The sequence below is a fragment of the Aspergillus oryzae genome, chromosome 6 (genome assembly GCF_000184455.2).
Source record: "Aspergillus oryzae RIB40 DNA, chromosome 6".
In the NCBI taxonomy this organism is placed as follows: Eukaryota; Fungi; Ascomycota; class Eurotiomycetes; order Eurotiales; family Aspergillaceae; genus Aspergillus; species Aspergillus oryzae.
This window is the reverse complement of record NC_036440.1, coordinates 592,697-612,474: the sequence shown is the minus strand read 5'-3', so window position 1 is coordinate 612,474 and position 19,778 is coordinate 592,697. Positions and strand designations below refer to the sequence as shown.

At 46.2% G+C, this 19,778-nt stretch overlaps 5 protein-coding genes and 1 non-coding gene across 6 annotated transcripts; 3 read left to right on the top strand and 3 right to left on the bottom strand.

The window, feature by feature from the left end:
* Positions 1–920: 920 nt before the first annotated feature.
* On the bottom strand, positions 921–2,207 carry AO090020000476 (uncharacterized protein; the record flags this gene model as incomplete). Its single annotated transcript, XM_023237979.1, has 3 exons — positions 921–1,163; positions 1,228–1,732; positions 1,819–2,207. 3 exons carry the CDS (start codon positions 2,205–2,207, stop codon positions 921–923), a joined length of 1,137 nt encoding a protein of 378 aa, XP_023092859.1.
* A 1,690-nt stretch (positions 2,208–3,897) lies between these two features.
* On the bottom strand, positions 3,898–4,071 carry AO090020t00006. The gene has a single exon. It is a non-coding gene; the product is annotated as a tRNA-Sec (tRNA).
* Positions 4,072–5,234: 1,163 nt separating this feature from the next.
* On the top strand, positions 5,235–5,875 carry AO090020000477 (uncharacterized protein; the record flags this gene model as incomplete). Its single annotated transcript, XM_023237978.1, has 2 exons — positions 5,235–5,703; positions 5,856–5,875. 2 exons carry the CDS (start codon positions 5,235–5,237, stop codon positions 5,873–5,875), a joined length of 489 nt encoding a protein of 162 aa, XP_023092860.1.
* Positions 5,876–6,071: 196 nt separating this feature from the next.
* AO090020000478 (FAD-dependent oxidoreductase) lies at positions 6,072–8,797 on the bottom strand (the record flags this gene model as incomplete). Its single annotated transcript, XM_023237977.1, has 5 exons — positions 6,072–6,080; positions 7,176–7,670; positions 7,733–8,103; positions 8,169–8,440; positions 8,496–8,797. The coding sequence occupies 5 exons, from the start codon at positions 8,795–8,797 to the stop codon at positions 6,072–6,074; spliced, it is 1,449 nt and encodes a 482-aa protein (XP_023092861.1).
* A 1,263-nt stretch (positions 8,798–10,060) lies between these two features.
* On the top strand, positions 10,061–11,940 carry AO090020000479 (NmrA/HSCARG family protein; the record flags this gene model as incomplete). Its single annotated transcript, XM_023237976.1, has 3 exons — positions 10,061–10,633; positions 10,693–11,034; positions 11,770–11,940. 3 exons carry the CDS (start codon positions 10,061–10,063, stop codon positions 11,938–11,940), a joined length of 1,086 nt encoding a protein of 361 aa, XP_023092862.1.
* A 5,740-nt stretch (positions 11,941–17,680) lies between these two features.
* On the top strand, positions 17,681–18,933 carry AO090020000482 (uncharacterized protein; the record flags this gene model as incomplete). Its single annotated transcript, XM_023237975.1, has 3 exons — positions 17,681–17,792; positions 17,844–18,208; positions 18,352–18,933. The coding sequence occupies 3 exons, from the start codon at positions 17,681–17,683 to the stop codon at positions 18,931–18,933; spliced, it is 1,059 nt and encodes a 352-aa protein (XP_023092863.1).
* Between the last annotated feature and the right edge of the window lie 845 nt (positions 18,934–19,778).

Below are 19,778 nucleotides of genomic sequence, written 5' to 3'. Positions count from 1 at the left end.
AACGAGGGATTGGAGGAAGTATCCAACCGGAGTTGTTTGGTTTCGATTCTTTTGATTCTCAAAAGGTACTATTAGCCGCGTTAGCAGCGCTTCAGGTGGGATGGAGCATGGCACTGGCATACTTACTCAAATGATCCGAGTTTGGCTCTTCGTGTTCCCAATAGCGTGTCTTACGCATCCCAGGAAAAAAGCGAGAACTACAGGACACCAGTAGTATTCAATCAGGGTTATCTGGTATCGTTTCTTTTGAACTGTCATGTACTATTAGCCACGTTCGGTTTAGGGTGAGCAGTGGGATCACAGGTCCCCGAAATGACAGAACTTGGACCCAGACAGAGGGAGAAGCGCTTCAGATGAGATAGAGAATGGCACTGGCATACTTACCCGGATGATAGCAGGCTAGCTATATGTATTCTGGTAGCGTTCTTTGACCATCTTATCGGGGGGATACACTCCGGGGAGATCCTTGTGTCTGATTAAAGGTCCTAGACCTAGCCTCTGTCAGTCGTTAACTTGAATGCAAGCTTGGGGACTAGTACCTGTGCCTCCCATACCATGCTATACTTGAATAGCCACCAGTATCTCAGGCCTGGTAGAATAGTTAATAGTATATAGGGCTAGATTTACTTACTTAGCGCTGCCAGTCAGTCAATTGACCGAGCTGGACAACAAATAAAAGCATTTATCGGGGAAAGTGTAAGCCCGGTAAATGGATGATAAGGAGCCAAAAATTGTGGGAATTATGACACAGGACAGCAGGAACGATGGACATGTTGACTCTTGAAACAGAGGAGTCGAAGTTTCCAAAGAATAGTGAGTACTTGTAAGAGTAAACTCCTACGACTCTGTGAGGGAAAAGATCTCATACAAGCACATGGCAAGTATAAGACACTTTTCTGGAGATAAGGCACTGGATCGTTCTAATCGGACGTGGCATTTTTCGGGCCCGCAAGATCTCCGTACTTTTTAAGTGGCTTAGGCTGGACTCCGGCTTTGAACCAGCGATCGCGTCCGTAGTAAGCACAGCGCGCCAACCATTCAAGACCCTGATCGTGCACTCTTTGCTCCCTCTGGATTAGGTTCCCAGGGGACAACGCGGGGTACTCGAAACGGTGGGCGTTCTTATAATGTGTACGGAGTTTTGCGGGGGACGAGTATTTTGTCTGGGAAAGAAATGGTGAGCGAACAGTTAACGGAAGAATAGGTTTCTTGAGGATTGACACTTACCTGGTGCACGCAACCGGGGTAGCGGCACCAGACCTCGCCCCTGTATACCAACCGCTCACTGAGTTCAGCTTTAGGCTCTACCCGAGGGAGGTCCAGCGTGTTCACCGTGAGGGACAGGTAGTTAGGGATACCATTGTCCGATATTACAGCATCTTCTTCGCGCTGTGCTGTCCGTGACTTACTGCCACGGGGCGCACGACGCTTCGAAGGCTTTTGAACATATCCAGGCCTTTGTTTGCAAAATTCCTTCTCGTGACGATCTCGATGGTCAGCCCTGGTAAACTCTTCCGAACAGTACTGGCACATAGGCTTCTCAGTAACTTCATGATGCTTATGCATATGATTGTTAAGCTGAACAGAAGTGTCAAACGCATTTCCACACTCTCCGCAAGTGTGGCTCCCGCCCAGCCGCCACTCAGGAGGCGTGTTTCGATGATAAGACTCTTCTTGAAGCGCTAGTACATCCTCAGCGATCTTGAGCTTGCAGTAGTACAGTGCCCGTACTCTATCGATGAAGAGCTTTGTATGCCAGGGAAGGAGATCTTCCTCATCCTCATATTCTCCATAGAGCCCTTTGATTGCCTCTCTCACCGAAACTTCATAAAATCTTCGTGGATTATTCGCGAAGATCCTATGGTGATGCACACACGGTCCATATAAGGCTCAAATAGGGATGTTAGCGCTACTGCATTAGTAGACAATCCATCCCAACCATTGAGCGCTAATACGGCAGGGCATCCAGTTTCGGCACAGCGAGAGAGGAATGCATTAAGGTCAGCTATAGTTTGTCCATTCGCAGGAAACATCCTATTAGACGATTGGCTGAATATGAGAAACGGAACCTTCTCTCCAACAGCCCCATAAGTTTCCTCGTATCTAAGACGAGTATACTCGAGGCTCTTGGTAAGACGTTCACGGTAATCTCCCTGACCATGAGAAGAGATGCGAGCAACAAAAAGGACGAGGCTGTTATTCTCCATTTTTTTTGAAGAAAAAAAAAAACTTCACGTGGGAAGAACAAGATCTAGTAAAAGACGTCGAATAGTGGAATGCTTTACAGCTACCAGAGTACTTTCAAGCGAAGTTGTTCTGTCAAAAGAGAAAAGAGAAGAAGAAGGTAACGAAAAGTATTACAATGAGTGTATATACACACCTGTCACGAGAGGGGGAGGTCCTTTTTAGGAAGTAGACCTAACCCGAAAGACACAATACTCTCTCACGCCCCCAGGCTGCTAACCCGGCCCTCAGCACAGATTACTCACTTCACTAGCAATTGCAGCTGGCATAGGATGCATACACAGTTCACAAAGCACAGAGAACTGTCGTCCAGAATGAAGCGGAGGATAAGTGCGTTTTACATGTGCCAGTAAGTCTGAATGCAGAGAAGAGTATCATATTGCAAGCGTACCTTGTTTCCATGCAATCCATGAACGTATAGCACATTGTCAGGTTTCAGCCTTCTTAATAACATACTAATTCTGACATTCTATTCCCATTTCTTTACAACCAGACTCATCATACCAACCAAAACACCAAAGTCAGATCACAGAGCCCGCGAAGATTCATACTTCCCAGCGGTGACCAGAGTAGCGACAGTCACACCTGCCCTCTCTAAGACTCACAGAGAGCTCTAATCACAACTCAAAACTCTTATAATTTCCGAATCGATCACGCCACGCTGATACTGGCCAAAATGCTCAGTCAAGATACAATACTTCCGAGGCTCACTCCAGGTGTATGAGGGGCTCCTCGCCTCAGAAAGACCGTTCAACCGTGATTCACCCCTAGGCACCGCGGCGCTTGGCAGGCTTAAATTCCCGGTTATCCCCATGAGGTAATATGCATGTATCCTATCAACAAAGAGTTTTGTCCGCAGGGAGAACGGGAGCTTCATCGTCGTCCCTCATGTGTGTACACTAGGCTGCTATGTAGATAATCCTGCCAGCCTTCTTCTTCGTAGGAGGCCCTCGCAACAGAAAGTGCCAGTTCGGGCCTCTCCATTCTCCTAAGAGAAAACTGCAGTTGTGCAGGTACAGTATTTATTATACTGTAAGATAGATGTGGTAAGAGTTGTGTTACCATAGACAGTATAGCATTGCTTGATGAGCGAAAGTTAATCAGTATATATGGATCAAGATACTAATGACATATAAGTATCTTACCGCGGCAGCGTATGCCATTGCATAAATGTATAGGAGAAGTGTCAGAGGAATATCTACTAGTCAGGGTAGAGGACCTGTCAACTAGGTAAGGATACGTGGGCAAAGCACTAGGCAGTAGATACTAGAGACAGAAGACTGATTCTTGATTTCCTACTAATGACTACAGTACTAATTTATAGCCGAGGACCCCTAAGATTCTCTGTATACAATGATCAATCCTCCTAACGGGGCCACTGTACGTCATTAGAAAGGTGACGGATATAGACACCGAAGACGCCGTTCGGCCACCGGGATGTCCATGCACCTGGGACAGGGTATACTGTACAGTCACCTTGCATGATCGTTATCATTTCTGTGACATATTGATCCTGGACCTCAATGACAGCCATTGCATAGTAAGATACGGATTGGGATAGGTGTACAAGAGACTTCTGGATATGGAATGATGATATTTTTTTTCGGAGGATGAAGACTGAGCTATCCGTAGGGATTGTAGAGCAAAAAAAGATAGCATGTCCTGGTTTCGATCCAGGGACCTATTGTTTGTTAGGAATCGTATTATGATTGGTTGGTGAGGTGAAATCGTACCTCCGGGTTATGAGCCCGGCTGTGAAACGTTAGCTATTGGTCAAATATGGCAGGTCACGTGAAAATTACCGCTCTTCCCCTGAGCTAACATGCTCTGGTTGGTGAGAAATTGTACAAATTTTAATACTTTAAAAATAATAAACCTAGCTTTATATCTCGAAAGAGTGAAACAGATAGAGCACTGCAGGGCAGGAGGATATAGAAGGTCCCTTTAGGTCCACACTTTAGGGCTTAAGATACTTCACTATTTAGTAAAAATAGAATATAGGTTATTATTATAGTATAAAAAGAATAAGAATAGGTAAATCCCATTCTACCGCAGAGTGTCATGTCTCGATACTTTGTCAGGTCGTGCATAGAATGATTACTGATCGATCTAGACTGCCAAGCCCTCGGTCGATTTTGAGGGCGAACGTTTCAACCCAAGCGCGTCAATCGACCATGAACCAACCAACCAGAATCGTTAATTACGGACAGACAGAAGCTTCCAAGGGACTATCAACAGCAATGTCCACCGCTGATGGAGAGTCATTGAGAAATAGAGGCCGGCCTCGTAAAGTGCCGACCGCGGCGCCGGACACGGTGAGCCGTATTGGTTCTCGCTTCTTAGCCCCTTTCTCATAGTTGGCGTAGGTACGACGGACCCAGCTTCGAGAAGCCCAACGGGCCTATCGGTCCCGACAACAGTCGCTACTTGCCTCGTTAAAGTCTCGGGTTGCTAGACTAGAAGATGCATTCGGACAACTCAAACAGATCATGGACTCTTTCGACGCTCAAGTTATCAAGCCAGGTGCTCAAATGTCCCATGCTCAGCTGTTCCAGGCTGTGAAGCTTTTCCAAAATGAGATTTGCTTCCAATTAGAAAGGGTCGACTCTCATGCGTCGCCCAAAGAAGCCAAAGAGCGCAGTTCAACTACTACTCAAAGTCAGAAACCCCAACAAAGATCCAGCGACAGACAGTCGTCCTCGGGCCCTTGGCAGGTCAATACAGAAACTACTAGTGTCCCGACATGGACGAAAGAAAAGGCATTCTCGTCTGATTTTTGGCGCCGCTTTTTGGGCTCATCTAACGGCTTTTTGCCGCCGGTTGCGTCTACGGCTCATGAACCCAACGCTTGCATTTCTGTGGCATCTTCTATAGGCCACGAGGATCACGCCATAGACTACACAACTTCAGCATTCACAGAAAGACTCTATCGTACATGCGCAGAAAACGGATTACGACTCGTGTGCAACGACACAGTGACAGACGAAGAGATGCAGCCGCAATTTGGGCTCGTGTTGCAGACCGTCCCACGAGAACAAATCCGACTCTACTTTGAGAGGGTACTTCGGATGAAACCATGTAATCCCGTCCATGACCGTCGGTTTCCTTTTATCAGTTTCGGTGGAGCGGGGACGCATTTTCCCTCTGCGGGGCAGGACTCTCGTTCTCAGAACCTTCTTCGCTTTCGTGAGACAAATGGCGTGTCGGCGATTCCCAGTGATGAAGAATGGTTTGATATCAAGGATATAGAAGGGTTCTTGATAGAACAGGGCATCAAAACTGAGGAGAGATATGAAGCCTCAGTCACCTCTTCATCTATTACGAACAGCAATCCAAGTGCGAGGCCTGGATTGTTACTCCCAAGTGGTAACCTCGTGGGTTCAGCTGACCTAACTAGCCATAGTCCAACTGCCTCCAGTAATGTGGTTATGGTCCTGGACGAGGCCACCCTTATTGATAGTATGTTAACCAGCCAATACGCTCAAACGGAATTTACTAATTTCCCTCTAGAACTAAGTCGGCTCTGTATCTGTCTTGGTTGCGTTGCTGGATTTCGCCGCTCTGATGTTGAGACCCTAGTATGGCAGCATGTTAGTTGGAAACCAATCTAGTTTGGGGACCACACAAATGAATGCTGAACAAGCGGTCTACGTCCGGAAGCAATGGCATAAACCACAGCATTTCTATGTATTGCCAATCATCTTCTAATACAAGGATCGCGAAATAAGCAGGCTTATGGAAGACGACAGGGCCAACTTCTATCTCTTGTCCACCATACCTGTTAACATCCCATTATTTTCCGACTTTTCCATGCTCGACACACATCCCTAGGACGACTACAGCGAGAAAAGCAAAGTTTCTAGCTGCGCTGACGGAATTCCCTTTGGCTCATAGTCTGTTCGCGCCAGAACCAGATGGCTGCCGCGGTTGCACCGGGTCCAATTCCCGCAAACCCTGCAAGCAGCCCGACCGACGCTGACAACGGGGAGACATTGGAAATTCCGACTCGGTAAAGATCCCAGACGCTAACCCAGCACCACACAAAGGTCGACGCAGTCACAAGGAGGAAATCGTTCTTAAGAAATGTGGAAGCTCCGTCCGCTAAACTTGCGACGGGTGCAAATGAGTCCACTGGGAAGAATAGGCGGGTGAGGGAGAGATTTTCCGAAAGCAAGCAGCTGAAGATCAAACTCATATGCAAGGAGGCCGATATGATGCATGTTGTTGTGTAGAGAACACTCAGATAGGGCAAATCAGAATCAATTCTTTCATCTGCTGATGGAGAATCGGGTTTGGCCTGTCTACCTCGGCCTATGCATTCGATGGCTCGGGACAAGAGTTCAGTCATGATAACGACAAATACTGGCGCCGGCTGCCACACAGCTACTACTGACTGACGCGTCTGTGCATTATCAATTGGGAAAAACAAAAGCATTGTTGGAAGGATATATCCAGCCGCCACCGCGGGGAGAATGACCTTAGCTGTCGATTCTGGCAAGCTCCTGGTGGTCCATGAAAAATAGGATATCCGACCAGTGATGGATGTGCTTGCCATAAAATAGAATGGAGCGATGAATCCAATTCCACGAAGCTGGTATAGAACAGCCCATAAGCTGGGACTAACGAGCAAACGTTAGTTTCAATGAACACAGAGGATATTGATACAATCCATACCTTGACAAAAGGGTCCATTTGTTCCTTCGGCGATAACCCTCCACCGTGAAGATGGAGATCAGCGGTAGCATCGAGGATAAGAAGTATAGTAGCTGCAATGCTTGTTCTGGTCTGGGAGGACCTGCAACTACCGGCAAAAATATAGTTACCAGAGACTGGAGGATTCTGTCTACAGGCCGAAACCCGGTAAACACTCGGCGAAGAGGAACCTCCAACCCACCCATCGTTATTGACCGGTCGCGAACAGCTTGACGGACTAGTGCCCATGTCCCATTAGCCGCGGTGGCAACGAATAGCAATCGGAAGGCGACAAAGGCAATGAGGAGATATCCTACGTATAGCAGAAGGCCAGCGATTCCCCGGGTTGCTGGAACCCTGAACAACTCGTCATAAAAAGGGATCTCTCGTGGCCTCCTTGGTATAGCAATCATGTCCAATGACACAGCCGCAGAGTATGTCGCGATCCAGTGTTCCTTTAAGAGTTGAAGAGGATAGTATGGAGTGACAAATCTTGCAATCAGCTTCAACAGCGGGGTTTCCAGGCACTCCAGGCGCTGTCGAGCATGGGCAGCTCTGACTAAGCTCCACGTACGTTCTTCCCTTTGACGTTGGACTTTCTCAAAAACAGATGAGATGTCTACAGTTGATAGTGATTGACAAAAATTGCTTCTCAGAGCAGACATGAGGTGGTTCGTGAGAGCGGCGGCAGTTTCAATTGCCGAATTTCCTCCTTGTCCCGTCAGGGGCTCAAACTGTTTACGACATTTCAACATGAGTCTTACATTCAACATTAATGAATGGTTGGGTTCCTCACCTTATGGCACGAATCACCAATGGTCATGATTCTCTGAAAATACCATCTTTTATAGACGTACTCCGGTAGACTGGTGTACACCGAGCTGGTCTTGTTCTTGTAAAGATCCGAAAATCGTACTGTTGGAGTGATTTGATCGTCCCAATGTTCCTTCACCAAGGTCTCCTCTTCTTGTTTGGTGAAGCGAGGAATATCTGGTCCATACATTGTTTCCCCTATGTTTCTCACCAGAAACCAATACGTTTTCTCTCCAGGCCCACTGGGGATGAGGTACGAGAACTTCTCATTAAACACAGAACTAAGAGTTCCCTTCTCGATACCACGAACGCCTTCTGAAATGCCAAATATGCATGCATATGTCGCTGGGAGTGCTGCCCACCACATGTCAGCTTCTTATATCAACTAAAACTAGCTTTGAAATCGAGGAAATACGTACCATTCTCTTCAGATGGATCTATCCAGGAAGGGTTCATTTTCCTAGCTTCTTCCCACATCTGTCTCCGTACCGTCGAATGGATTCCATCTGCTCCGACGATAATATCCCCCTTATAGGATTTCCCATCTTTGGTGGTGACCGTAACGTGAGATTGGCTTGTATGGACAGTCTGGACCCTCTGTGATGTGAGTACCTTCGACTTGTCTTGGATCTTGTCATAGAGAATCTGAATCAACATCCGACGCTCAAAGAAGACAATGGGGTAGCCATGACTAAGGAAAATATAAGTTTAACCGACATAGCGAAGACAGAAAACGAGCAACGAACCGTCCAGTCATAAGCTGGTTAAAGTTCTCTAAACTGCGAATGAGCTTTCCACGAGAATCGCGGAAACAGACTTTATCCACTGGGTATTCGGCCATCTCCATGACCGACTCATAACATCCTAGTTGGTCAAGGATGCGTAGACCGTTCGGCAAGAGACCAATACTTGCACCGACTTGGGGTGCGATGCTCGGGTAAGCCTCGAGAACTAGGAAGTCGATGCCATTCTTCTCTAGCATTAGGGCCAGGGATAGCCCCGCAATGCTGCCACCGGCGATAATGACCTTGAAGGACTTGGAAGACATGGTGAGAACTCTGATGCCAGTGTAAAACAACGATTGCAGCGCTCTATTGAATGAGATGAAGACCTTGTATTTATAACCTTACGAAGCATTCCTAAAGTCAACATCGGCTATGATCACTGCCTACCCCCCCTTAAAACTCTTCTCTTTCTGTCTATGGTTCCCACAGCATCAAATAATTATGATAGAATCATCGATTTTTAGAATGTCGGAGTAATTATCACGATGATCAATAATCAGCCCAATCAGGATACCAGACTTCCGGTGGGTCGGCCGAACCAATTGGCCCGCGAGTATAACCCTAACTAATCAACCATCGCCTCGGTTGATACCATCTATATAGTAAAAAAGCTGTCAACTTGCAACGTGTCTTTCCATATTGGCCATTAGTAGAAGAACTCACCGCTGAACTTGGTTAAAGCTTGGAGATTCATCTATTTCATTCAGCTTTGACTTCAAGACAGTTTCATGTAATTTCCAAGTCCAGGAACCGGGTCCTATTGATCTACCTTCTTTTCAATCTTACCACCATATTCGGCACAGTCTGGTAAGCAGTCTACTCGTGCTATACACCACTTCAGACCCCAACATTTACCTTCCCCAGTACCCCTCGAAGCATCATTTCCTTGGTCTGCAGACATTGCCGAGCTCTTCGAGGCGATGGGATGTCTTTTTTCGCCCCCAATTTGTTCAGATCCACCTTACTAATACTTATTCTGGATGTGTACACATAGAAGGAAGCATTGGCAGGACAGGGAATCACGACGCCTGGTGAAGATACGCTCTGAGACTGCACCGCTTCTTGATGCTGGAATTACGCGAATTGGACCACAGGTATTTACTAGGGGGATCAATTGCTTCAGATAAGGCGTTAGACTTTAAGATGTGGTGGCTTTGTGGGATTCGAGAAGAATAAGCTTGATCTGGGGCACCAGTTTAGGGCTGCTTTGATCCCGTTGGTAGACCATCTGTGTGGCTACAAAGGAATGAAACATAATTGGAAGGACATGTATCCTTCGTTTACTCTCATGACGATTAATCGATATAGAATCAATTAGTAAACATCTATAATCACTAACGCAGTCCACTACCATTAATAATATAACCAATTTCGACGTCGTTCGACGGGCATAAGCACGCTAAATCCGTTGCTTAGAAATTCGCAAAGCACAACGAAACAAGATACTTAAGAGCAATTCAACCATCTCCAAGGGATACTAGAAACAACAGCTGAAGGAAAGCCTGGAAGCTCAAATATCCTAGAAAATGTCCTCTACTAAACTCCTTGTTGTGCTCGGTGCCACCGGCAACCAAGGTGGATCCGTCATCAGAAGCTTCCTCGCAGACCCTACCTGGCAAATCCGCGGTCTAACTCGGAATACTTCCAGTGTGAAAGCCCAATCGCTCCGAGAACAGGGTGTTGAGATTATTCAGGCAGATCTAGACGACATCGTCTCTCTCGAATCCGCTTTCCAAGGAGCAACTGCCATCTTCAGCGTGACTGATTTCTGGAACGCTTTCGCGACAATTGCCCCGAATAGTGAGATTGAAGATCAGTCGAAGATCAGACGGACATATGAGTATGAGTTGCAGCAGGGAAAGAATGTTTTCGATGCTGCGGCTAAGATAGACACGTTGGAGAGGCTTGTTTTCTCTAGTCTATCTGATGCGTCGAAGTGGTCGAAGGGTAAGTATACACGGGTGCTGCATTTTGAAGCCAAGGCACATGCGGTCGATTATGGGAGGGAGACGTATCCGGAGCTTTGGAAAAAGACTAGTGTTGTTCAGGTTGGGTGGTATTTGTCGAATTTTCTTGGTCCATTTTTGAGGCCGAAGAAGGTTGGTTTATTCGGAACTTGCTGTAGTCACTGGTTTCATTTCTAATGTTCTTGTTATAGGCTGAGAGTGGAGTCTATCAATTCGTTGGCGGGTTGAAGGGCGAGGTAAAACTTCCTATTGCTGCTGCTGAAGAGGATACTGGTCCAGCTGTGAAGGCTCTTATTGCGTGTCCGCCGGGGAAGAATCTGATTGCTTATCGGGAGTGGATGACACCGGAGGAGTTTGTTCGTACCTGGAGTCGTGTGCTTGGGGTTCCTGCTGAGTGTGTGACTCTGCCGGAAGGGCAGTCTATCGAGGGTGTACCGGACATCTTGAAGAAGGAATTCATCGATAACTGGGGATACTGGAATGAGTTTGGCTATGAGGGTCGTGATGACCCTACCGTCCTTCATCCAAAGCAGGTATGCTCTATGTTTAAACAGGTTAATCATCGGGTGGTGCTGACTTAATGTAGCTTGAGGTCGGCTTCGAAGTTCCTACTGTTGAGGATTGGATTAGGAAGCAGGATTGGTCGGATATCCTGTAGAAAGCATTGTCATGGCAATGTCTGTTGAATGTCTTCTCGGTTAGGATATCTGAGGATTGCTTCCAAGTCAGAATATATCTATGTCGAAGTTATCAATTCATCCTAACAGATATAGATAATAGAAAGTCTGATACTTACTTCTTCTCCAATATTGTCTCTCAGAAATCCACTTTCTCCGTTCCATCTGAATCTTTTTATCATCGTTGATCTCCTATAACTCGCTGTGATTATTAATTTTGGTATATGTATCAGCACCATTCAATCGATATACTATGGTCTGTGGTTAAAAAGTGTCCCCAGAGCAGGATGGAAGAGTTACTGCACAGAGCTCAAAATTAGAATAAATTAGGTTGATATATAGATGGAATTCGAATGTAACCATTATCAGTGCCAGCTTGAGTTAGTAATTCACTATATACATGACTTGTTCAACACAATATACTACTATATAAAATGACCTATGAAATCACTTCCCAAGTATCATTTATTCCTTTCCCCGCCAATGCATACATACATGATCGCTACACCACACTTCACATCCCTGACACGTACATTCGTTCTCTGCAATCAGAAAAATATATTCCTAACCCACACCATCCAATCAACATAGAAAGCAAGCCACTGCAAACGCATGCGTTTTAACACATATCTAGCATCTACATCTAAACCACTGATGCATTTTCAAAAATATACTCCAGTATGTGTGTCCCTCCACGGACCAAACCTCCGAAAAAACCAATCCAGCCACCATAGAACCAATCCCAGAAAGCCTTCCACATAGAAACACCATAACCCATGCTCGCTACCCCTATTGTGCTCCTAGCTACAGACGCACGCACATCCCACAGCTACACAGCGCATCCAGCCCCTGATGGGGCCATGTCGTGGACCGTGATACAACAGGAACAGGGCACCTGGCAGATTGCGGCTGAGAAGTGACGTTTAACAGCAGACGTGCCGAGGGGCAAGTTATTTCTACGATATGTCTCAGTATCTACGAATACGTACGTATTAGGACGTGATATTCCAACCCTTCGCAGCATCATATACCTCCCTTCCCCTGTCTTTGACCTCAGTTCCAGTTGATTCCTAAGGCACTCACTAGGTGCTTACAGTGTAGAGCAAAACACCACCATCAGGCTAACAAATTGCCACCATCACGACGATCAGGTACGAGATCCGAAACAGGAGTGGCCCGACGCAAGTACCGAAGGGTGCCTTGCTTTAGCCATCCCATATTGAAAAACTGGGTACGCTGTGGATAATCGTCTCGGTTTGTTTGCACATACATAGTATCTACTCCATTCCATGTACAGTAATAGGCGATATCAAGGCTGCAATATGACACGTCTCTATTTTCCTTATATTAAGTGGATATCTGGGCCAGTGCTGATATTATTAGACAGGCTACCCGTGTTATTCCCTCTGGGTTACTGTAACGTGGGAAAGCTGGGTATTTTGTTTTTGTTTTTGTTTTTGTTTTGCCGGCTTATGCCAATCCAGTCTGGGTCAGCAGGTCGATTCTAGATCCTGAGGTTTGTTTCTGCTCAGATCACGGATTGAACCGATTTGCCATTGCTTGGGGGACCGGTGTAAGGAGGGTTGCCAAATATAGGGCGGGAGATTTGGATGTACGATGTACTGTGTATGTTGGCTGTGCATACATACTTACCTGTACTTTACTGCATACTACATACAGTAGTAGTAGTGCCGGTAATGGTCACTGTATTGGTATTGGAGGGGAAACGCCACAGCCAAGGAATGGAAATAAAAAAAACAATGTTAAATTAAGTTCCCACAATAATGGATCACGGACACGGGATGATCCTAAATATAAGTAATTATTTGTTTCTTTTTCCCTTGCTGCTATTTTTGTTGATTGAGATCGGGGGAAAGGAATCTCTTCTCTGAGTCTCTGTGCTTGTTTGTTTTGGTTGGTGCCTTGCTTTGATTTGTTTTCATTCTGTTTGTTGCTAGATTGGTTGTTAAATTTTTTGGTGTTGTTTCATGTTCTTTCATTGGAGGGGCCTTTTGTTTACCTCTCTTTTTCTACGATTTGGTTACCGGTGTCGTGGGTTCAATTGCAGTGATTTAGGTTATGTTTGATGCGAAGCAAGGGGATCGGCATTTGACTAATCGATTTTCCCACTTTTTCTTGTCACTGCCTCAGCCACACCATTATTGGTATTTTCTTTTTTCCGCTGTTTCCCTTTCATTTTAAAATACGAGACGTTACCGTTCAGGGATTAGTGAGAGAATTTTCGATTTACGACAAGAATGGCGACCATTCGTATAATCATGGGCCTGAGCCTCGACGGAAGAGATACTCTCCTAATCCCTAGTATCCTTATCCGGCTGTTTGTGGATGTCGAGCATATCAAAGCAGCAGCCACTGCATTCCCCGGTAGACCCGGTATGGTACCGCCCGTGCCAGAGATAATGCTGCGCGGTTGACAGCTTCCAGATACAGACAGCCCCTCCATTCCAGTGAACTATATGACTCGTATTTCCAGAAAGTTGGCCCATACGGCGGAGACCGTGCCACTACTGATCGCCATCTGTCGACCAAAGTCAGAATCGTAGACGACCTTTTCTAATTAGATCGCGAATATCGCGCTTGCACTTTCTCTGAGAGGGCTAGTAAATGGTCTGATCTGCGCGGGAGACCTGCGAGGAAGGTTCGCAGGTGACAAACTTCAGGGTGCAAGAACGGCCTTCTGAAAGGCGGGGTTTCACTTCTTTATCACTTCGACAGGACCTTCTCCATCCGAAGCACACCGAGCAGAAATGACACGCAGAGGGCGGGCGTCGTCATCCCTTTCCTTGGGTTGCCTTTGGCCGATGCTATTGGTCGGGGTCTGCGACAGGTTCCTATCTTAGTCGTACCGTGGTATCCACGATGGACAGGACAAGTCCAACGATACGTAGATATGTCAAGCGTGCCCCTATGTTAATGTAGAGTGAGTATGCAGCCACGACCGGAGTCATCATGGTTTTCGACTGGCCATGTGTCTAGACTTTTGATTAAAGCGGGGATGAGTATCAATGCGACCGGGAAAGAAAGGCATGTCGGAAAGTTTCGATCATTTCTCTTGCTTTTGAAATTGCATGTATGTAAAATGCCACAGCGCATTCTTCGGCAAATATTTAATGAACACTGGCAGATACCGAGTCAGGGTAACTGCTCAATCAAGAAAAGATTCCATTGCGGATTTTCGCAAAGTGGTCCCTTAAGATAAGCATCGGCAATCACTTAGATCGGTACAAGTGTAGAGCATCTGAAAGAGAAAGGATTGACCGTGTATGTGGATAAAGTGAATTGATTCCATGATGAGAGATCGCGGATCGATTCCTTCCACTCATTGCTGGTGTCACATGTTTTGATGTTTGATAGGTTGGCAGATTTGCTTGGGTTTGCTTGCCTGCTTGCCTGCCTGCCTTGATTTCCAGGCCATGGTCGACTGCGGCCAGCCGTTGGACCACGTAAGTATGATGTATTGGGAGTCTGGGACTTCAGGAGCTTTTTCCCACGATTGTGAAGTGTATCTCGCGAACGCGTACCGCGCATTGACCCGAGATGGGAATACCCATGGATAGATCAAGTGGGAAAGTACTGCGTATTGTGTGATTTGTCCTTTGCGATTTTACACACCTTATTGTCCGTGGTACTCACCGTTGGGTCGACCTTGGGTTACAGACGGGACAGCCGACCTGAAACCGCAAAAGGCCCACCATCATGCGTATCAAAGCCGCAGCCTCCCTTCCATGAATCGTCAACTGCTGGTCCAGCCCATCCAGGCACGGCTAGAACAGTGAGGAAACCGGAAAGGACACGAGAATCTTCGAGTAAGCATAATAATAAGGTCAATGACACATTAATCAACATCATACTCCATACGGAGCAATTCTTTGCCATTCCGCATAGTCATCCTTCTAGACCATTGCTTCGAAGTCGTATCTCCACTCGACCGAATCCATTTGAAGACCACAGGTTGTCCTGTGCGGTGGCGGGTGCGAGAGAGGATCCGTCACTATTGTATTGTCTATACATATCTTCCTATCAACGACAAGTGTAAATTTGTACGGTTACTGTAAGCCCCCATCAGAAGCAATCCCGATACAAGGAATCCCACGATATAAGCAATGCAAATAAGAGTCTGGATTAGATTCCTAAATGAACTAATAAAACTCTAGTAAAGTGAAATTCCATAAAAGCACTCAACCTCCAATATCAACTTGCTAATAGTATTGGGTCAGTATGGTATGTAAGCTATTTGGAATGAAGTACCACTTGGGCAATGTTAAGTCAAGACGCATGGCTGTCTTGGCTATGCGAAAACCAATGAGACCGGCAGGATCTGCATCCGTGGCCGTGTCTCAAACGCCGAATCGTTCATAATTCGAGTGGCTGAACCGGGTAGATCTCATTATTCAAGTAAGAAAGAAAGGAAGAGATAGAACAAAAAAAAAAAAGAAAAACAACAAGAAGTTGTTTGACCAAGAACTATATGGACAAATCCCCTGACGTTTAGGGGGCAACCAGTCAAGTAAGGTGAGATGAGGCAGAGAATGGAGTGTGTGTGTGTGGTATTGTGGTGGTATGTGACGTGACGTATCTTTTGTCCCGCTGTGTCAGACAAATGACGCGGCCAAGGTGAAAAAGTCTCCCATTCAGCATTGAAGAAATTAAGGTCAATGACAAGGATGTCTTTGTATCCGTACTTGAATCTGAGTACGTGCAACCACAGATCCATTAGAGTTTCTATCCTACCTTAAATGTACAGTAGCACAGGTGTACCGTCCATCGATCTCCAGGGTCAGGAAATAATAATTGGTTTGTTTTCCTCCATATCCTCCTGGGCAAGATCTTTATTTATGTAAGTACTGTACCAACTACATGGTCCGTCTTTTGGAAATATTTTCCAGCTTTAGTACAGGTGGCGCCACTCTGGTACAACGATACTACTACTGTTAATTCACTCCTCGCAGTTGGGAGATTTGTTTGGGTAGTTTTGTACCCACATACTAGACCGATATTTACGGGAATAATAGATTACATTCATGTTAACCATGCATCTGGCAAATGGATAAAGACACTTCCCTTTGCTGTCAGCTTGGATCGGAAATGATCTTCTTGAGAAAAATGCAATAGAATGGAATTCTATGAATTGTATACAAAGGGAGATAGCTCTCATTTCCCCTTCTTTCAGAAGATTTTTCATTCTGGATTGTAAAGATGGATCAAGGTAACGAGTTTAGTTAACTGCTGAGTGCAAGATTACTGAAATCTTTGGTTGACCAGCTGTAAATCGAATTACTCCATTGTTGCAGCCTGCATAGTACTAAGATAGGCAAGGTACAGTACGGAGTACTACTGCTTGGTACTCTAAACCCCACTTCCAAGCGGGTATGCCGGTAATTTTCGTTTGTTTTTCATTTTTTTTTTCTTTCCCCCATACTTCGTCCTGGACATAATTACGGCCGATTCGGCTAGATGCCTTGTTACCCATTAAGCTAGCGTAGCTGGAGCCTAGATGCATGGACATACGTACGCCATACATACGACGGACTCTTACCCTGATAATCAAAATTTCTTTCTTGGTATGGTTTTCTAGAATGATTACTGGCTGCATTGGTGGAACGCCGGGAAGGGAACCCGCTCTCGTTCCATGTTTCTTGTTTCGTTACTTACCAGCTGTTTGACTGGATCCATTGTTTAACTGACCTTACCCGACTCACTCAAACTCACTCACTCACCCCATCGGCTTCCTCGTCGACCCAAAGAGGAGAACCGTTATTCTCCTTTCTCACTCTCTTCTTTTCTTTCCCTCCCTTTCACTTTTTACTTTCTGTCGTTACTATTGACATTCCATCGGATTCTTTTCTATCCAAACCTCCGTGAGCCGGTCGGCTGTCCCTTCTCTCCTATCTGTAAGGTGACGATGATCATGACGATGTTGCGATAGTCTTCTGATCCGCCCGCTATCGTACTCTCGGCCCCCAAAACATCTGTCTAGTCGCAGTTAGATGAGCCCTATCTATAAGATAGAGGGAAATCAATTAACCCAGAAAAAGAAGTAACTAGTCGAACTAGTTCACAGGTATGTCGCGGGATCGCATGATAGTTGCAAGCCCATTTCCATGTGTTCGTGGTCTGTGGCTGATCGACGTCAGTAATTAACTGCCACACTGATCCTAGCGAAGAAGGATCTTCTACGGAACCCCGAGCCAACAGACATTTTTCTAGCCTTGAGCTTGGCTCACAGTTTGACCACTGTTATTAAACCTTGTTTCTCAGTCGACACCGACCAAACATTCACCAATTGTACATCCTGCCGACCGAGCGACCGATCTAAAACCGAGGTGGTTCTTTTTATCGATCCCGGGACCTATTGTGATTCAGAGAGAGGTTGTTTTGGCACGTTTTGGTCGAGGCTGGGATTTATAATAGGCGTCGCATAGCTGGGAAAGGAGCGCACACACTGCTGTCACGACTAAACCGCTATCCGGCCATTTCCGCCATGCATCGTAACATGGCTCTGCTATTACTCACTTTGTTCTCCTGGCGGGCCTTTGCTGCTTCGGATATCACATATTGCTCTACCGTGAACACGGGAGCTTCGAACTCCGCTAGTATGTTCCTGTGGTCCCTAGTCCCCTAGGATTTTTCTAACCTGCATACAGATGTCAGTGTATATCAATCAAACGGACTATGTACGGACACGTGTAACTCCGATTATGCCTTCGGAATTCTTCAAGGGAAGAGTTGCTGGTGTTCGAACATTGCTCCCAACAGAGCTACCAACGTCGATACGTCGAAGTGTGATACTGGATGTCCAGGATATCCCGATGATAGTTGTGGAAGTGCTTCCAAGGGCGTTTTTGCTTATATCCAGATGAACGAGCATTCGCCCTCAGGAACCGCCACAGTTTCGTCGAGTACGTCGACATCTACAGAGTCATCGGTCAGTAGATCTTTCCCAAGCAAAAGTTCCCTTCCAACCCCTCAACTTCGTCAGTTCAGCGTTCTGCTGTGCATGAGATCCAATGTTGGTTTGTTCCCTCATGGGAGCCACTTAGTTCTTGTATAGAATGAGATGAACACGTGACCAAGTCACTAAGCTAGATCATGGGGATTATGACATTGCAGTCTCACACAGATCGGCCATTATTGGATGCTAACCTTTCACAGACGACATCGACGGACTCTACTTCCAAAACCACCGATGCACCTACGACGACTGCAACTCAATCGGTTGAAACTGTTGCCGGGGAGGTCAAAACGATCACAGTCCCCAATTCTAAGCCAACCTCAGATCCAAGTGCCGGTATGTCGGAGAAGGATAGTAGCGGCTCAGGGTTAAGTGGAGGCGCAATTGCTGGCGTGGTTGTCGGCTCGATTGGCGGCTTGGCTGCTATTATAGCCATCTTCTTCTTGATATTCTTCAAGAAACGTCAGCAGCGTTCAACAAGCCCAAGTCCGAGCGTCTCCAATGGCTTGCTAGATGGTAGGAACAGCAAAGGTTCTCAGATGAGCGTCGCGAACCGAGCGTTCTCGGACAACCACAGCCATACGTTATCTGCCGGATCCTCAAGATTACCAACGTTTACCGATACTCGCTTGAAGACGGATACTGTACTGTTCGCAGGCGGCCGTCGTGACAGTGACGTGTCACTCCAGGACAACGAAGACTATTCTCGGCCAGTTCTTCGGGTTAGTACTTTTTGTGTTTTGTCGACTGATTGCTTGATAAGGCTAACGTTGACTACATAGCTTACGAATCCCGACTGATCCGTTCCAACAAGAGATTCTGGCTTCTTTCTTTTGTCTTCCCTTTTTCGTTTGTCAACTCGATTTGTGCGTTCGGCGAATATAGCGGTCTTATGATACCCATTTGTCACATATCCTCATCTACCGGAATCCGGGACTTGACAAGCTCGGCACTCCTCGGCGCCGTTCCATGCTTGCAGGGGCTTACGGGTCTCCCCGTTAGTGCATGGTTTTAATAATTCCTCGCCATTGGAAACAACCCAGACAGCTATGAATGTCCATATCATGGCTAGCAGCTGTCAATGTCTCGCGATATAACCACGCATCCACAGTCGTCCGCTTGTCGCCGACTCTACTCTATTCCATTACCCTCATCCCTTGACCGATCTTATCGTGTACATGAAGGCACATGCACATGCACATGTGCTATTTCGAAGTACATACAACTAATTTCATTAAAGTGTCTTCTCTCCATGCATATTTTCTTTAAATTGTTCCTTTTGATTTTGTTGTATACTTGTTAGGGTCATACGGAGCATTTGTAAAGCGCGCGGGCTGGATGTTTGCAAAACAATCAAATATGTTACTTTCAATGGAGAAAGGTCCAGCATGTAATCATATAATAATGGAATGAGCAAGATATGTATCAAGAATCGCTGGCTATTTGGGTCTACATTGAACCGTCAAATTAGCGTTCACTAGCTCTAGGGTGATTTACAACGTCCACTGAATCGCCGACCGAACCATCGGATCAAATTGAACAAGTCATTTTCCCGGCCTGGCCACTTCTGTACGATCACAGATGGTCTCAACATGAGACTAGCAGCTAGTGACCGGCAGCTTGGCGT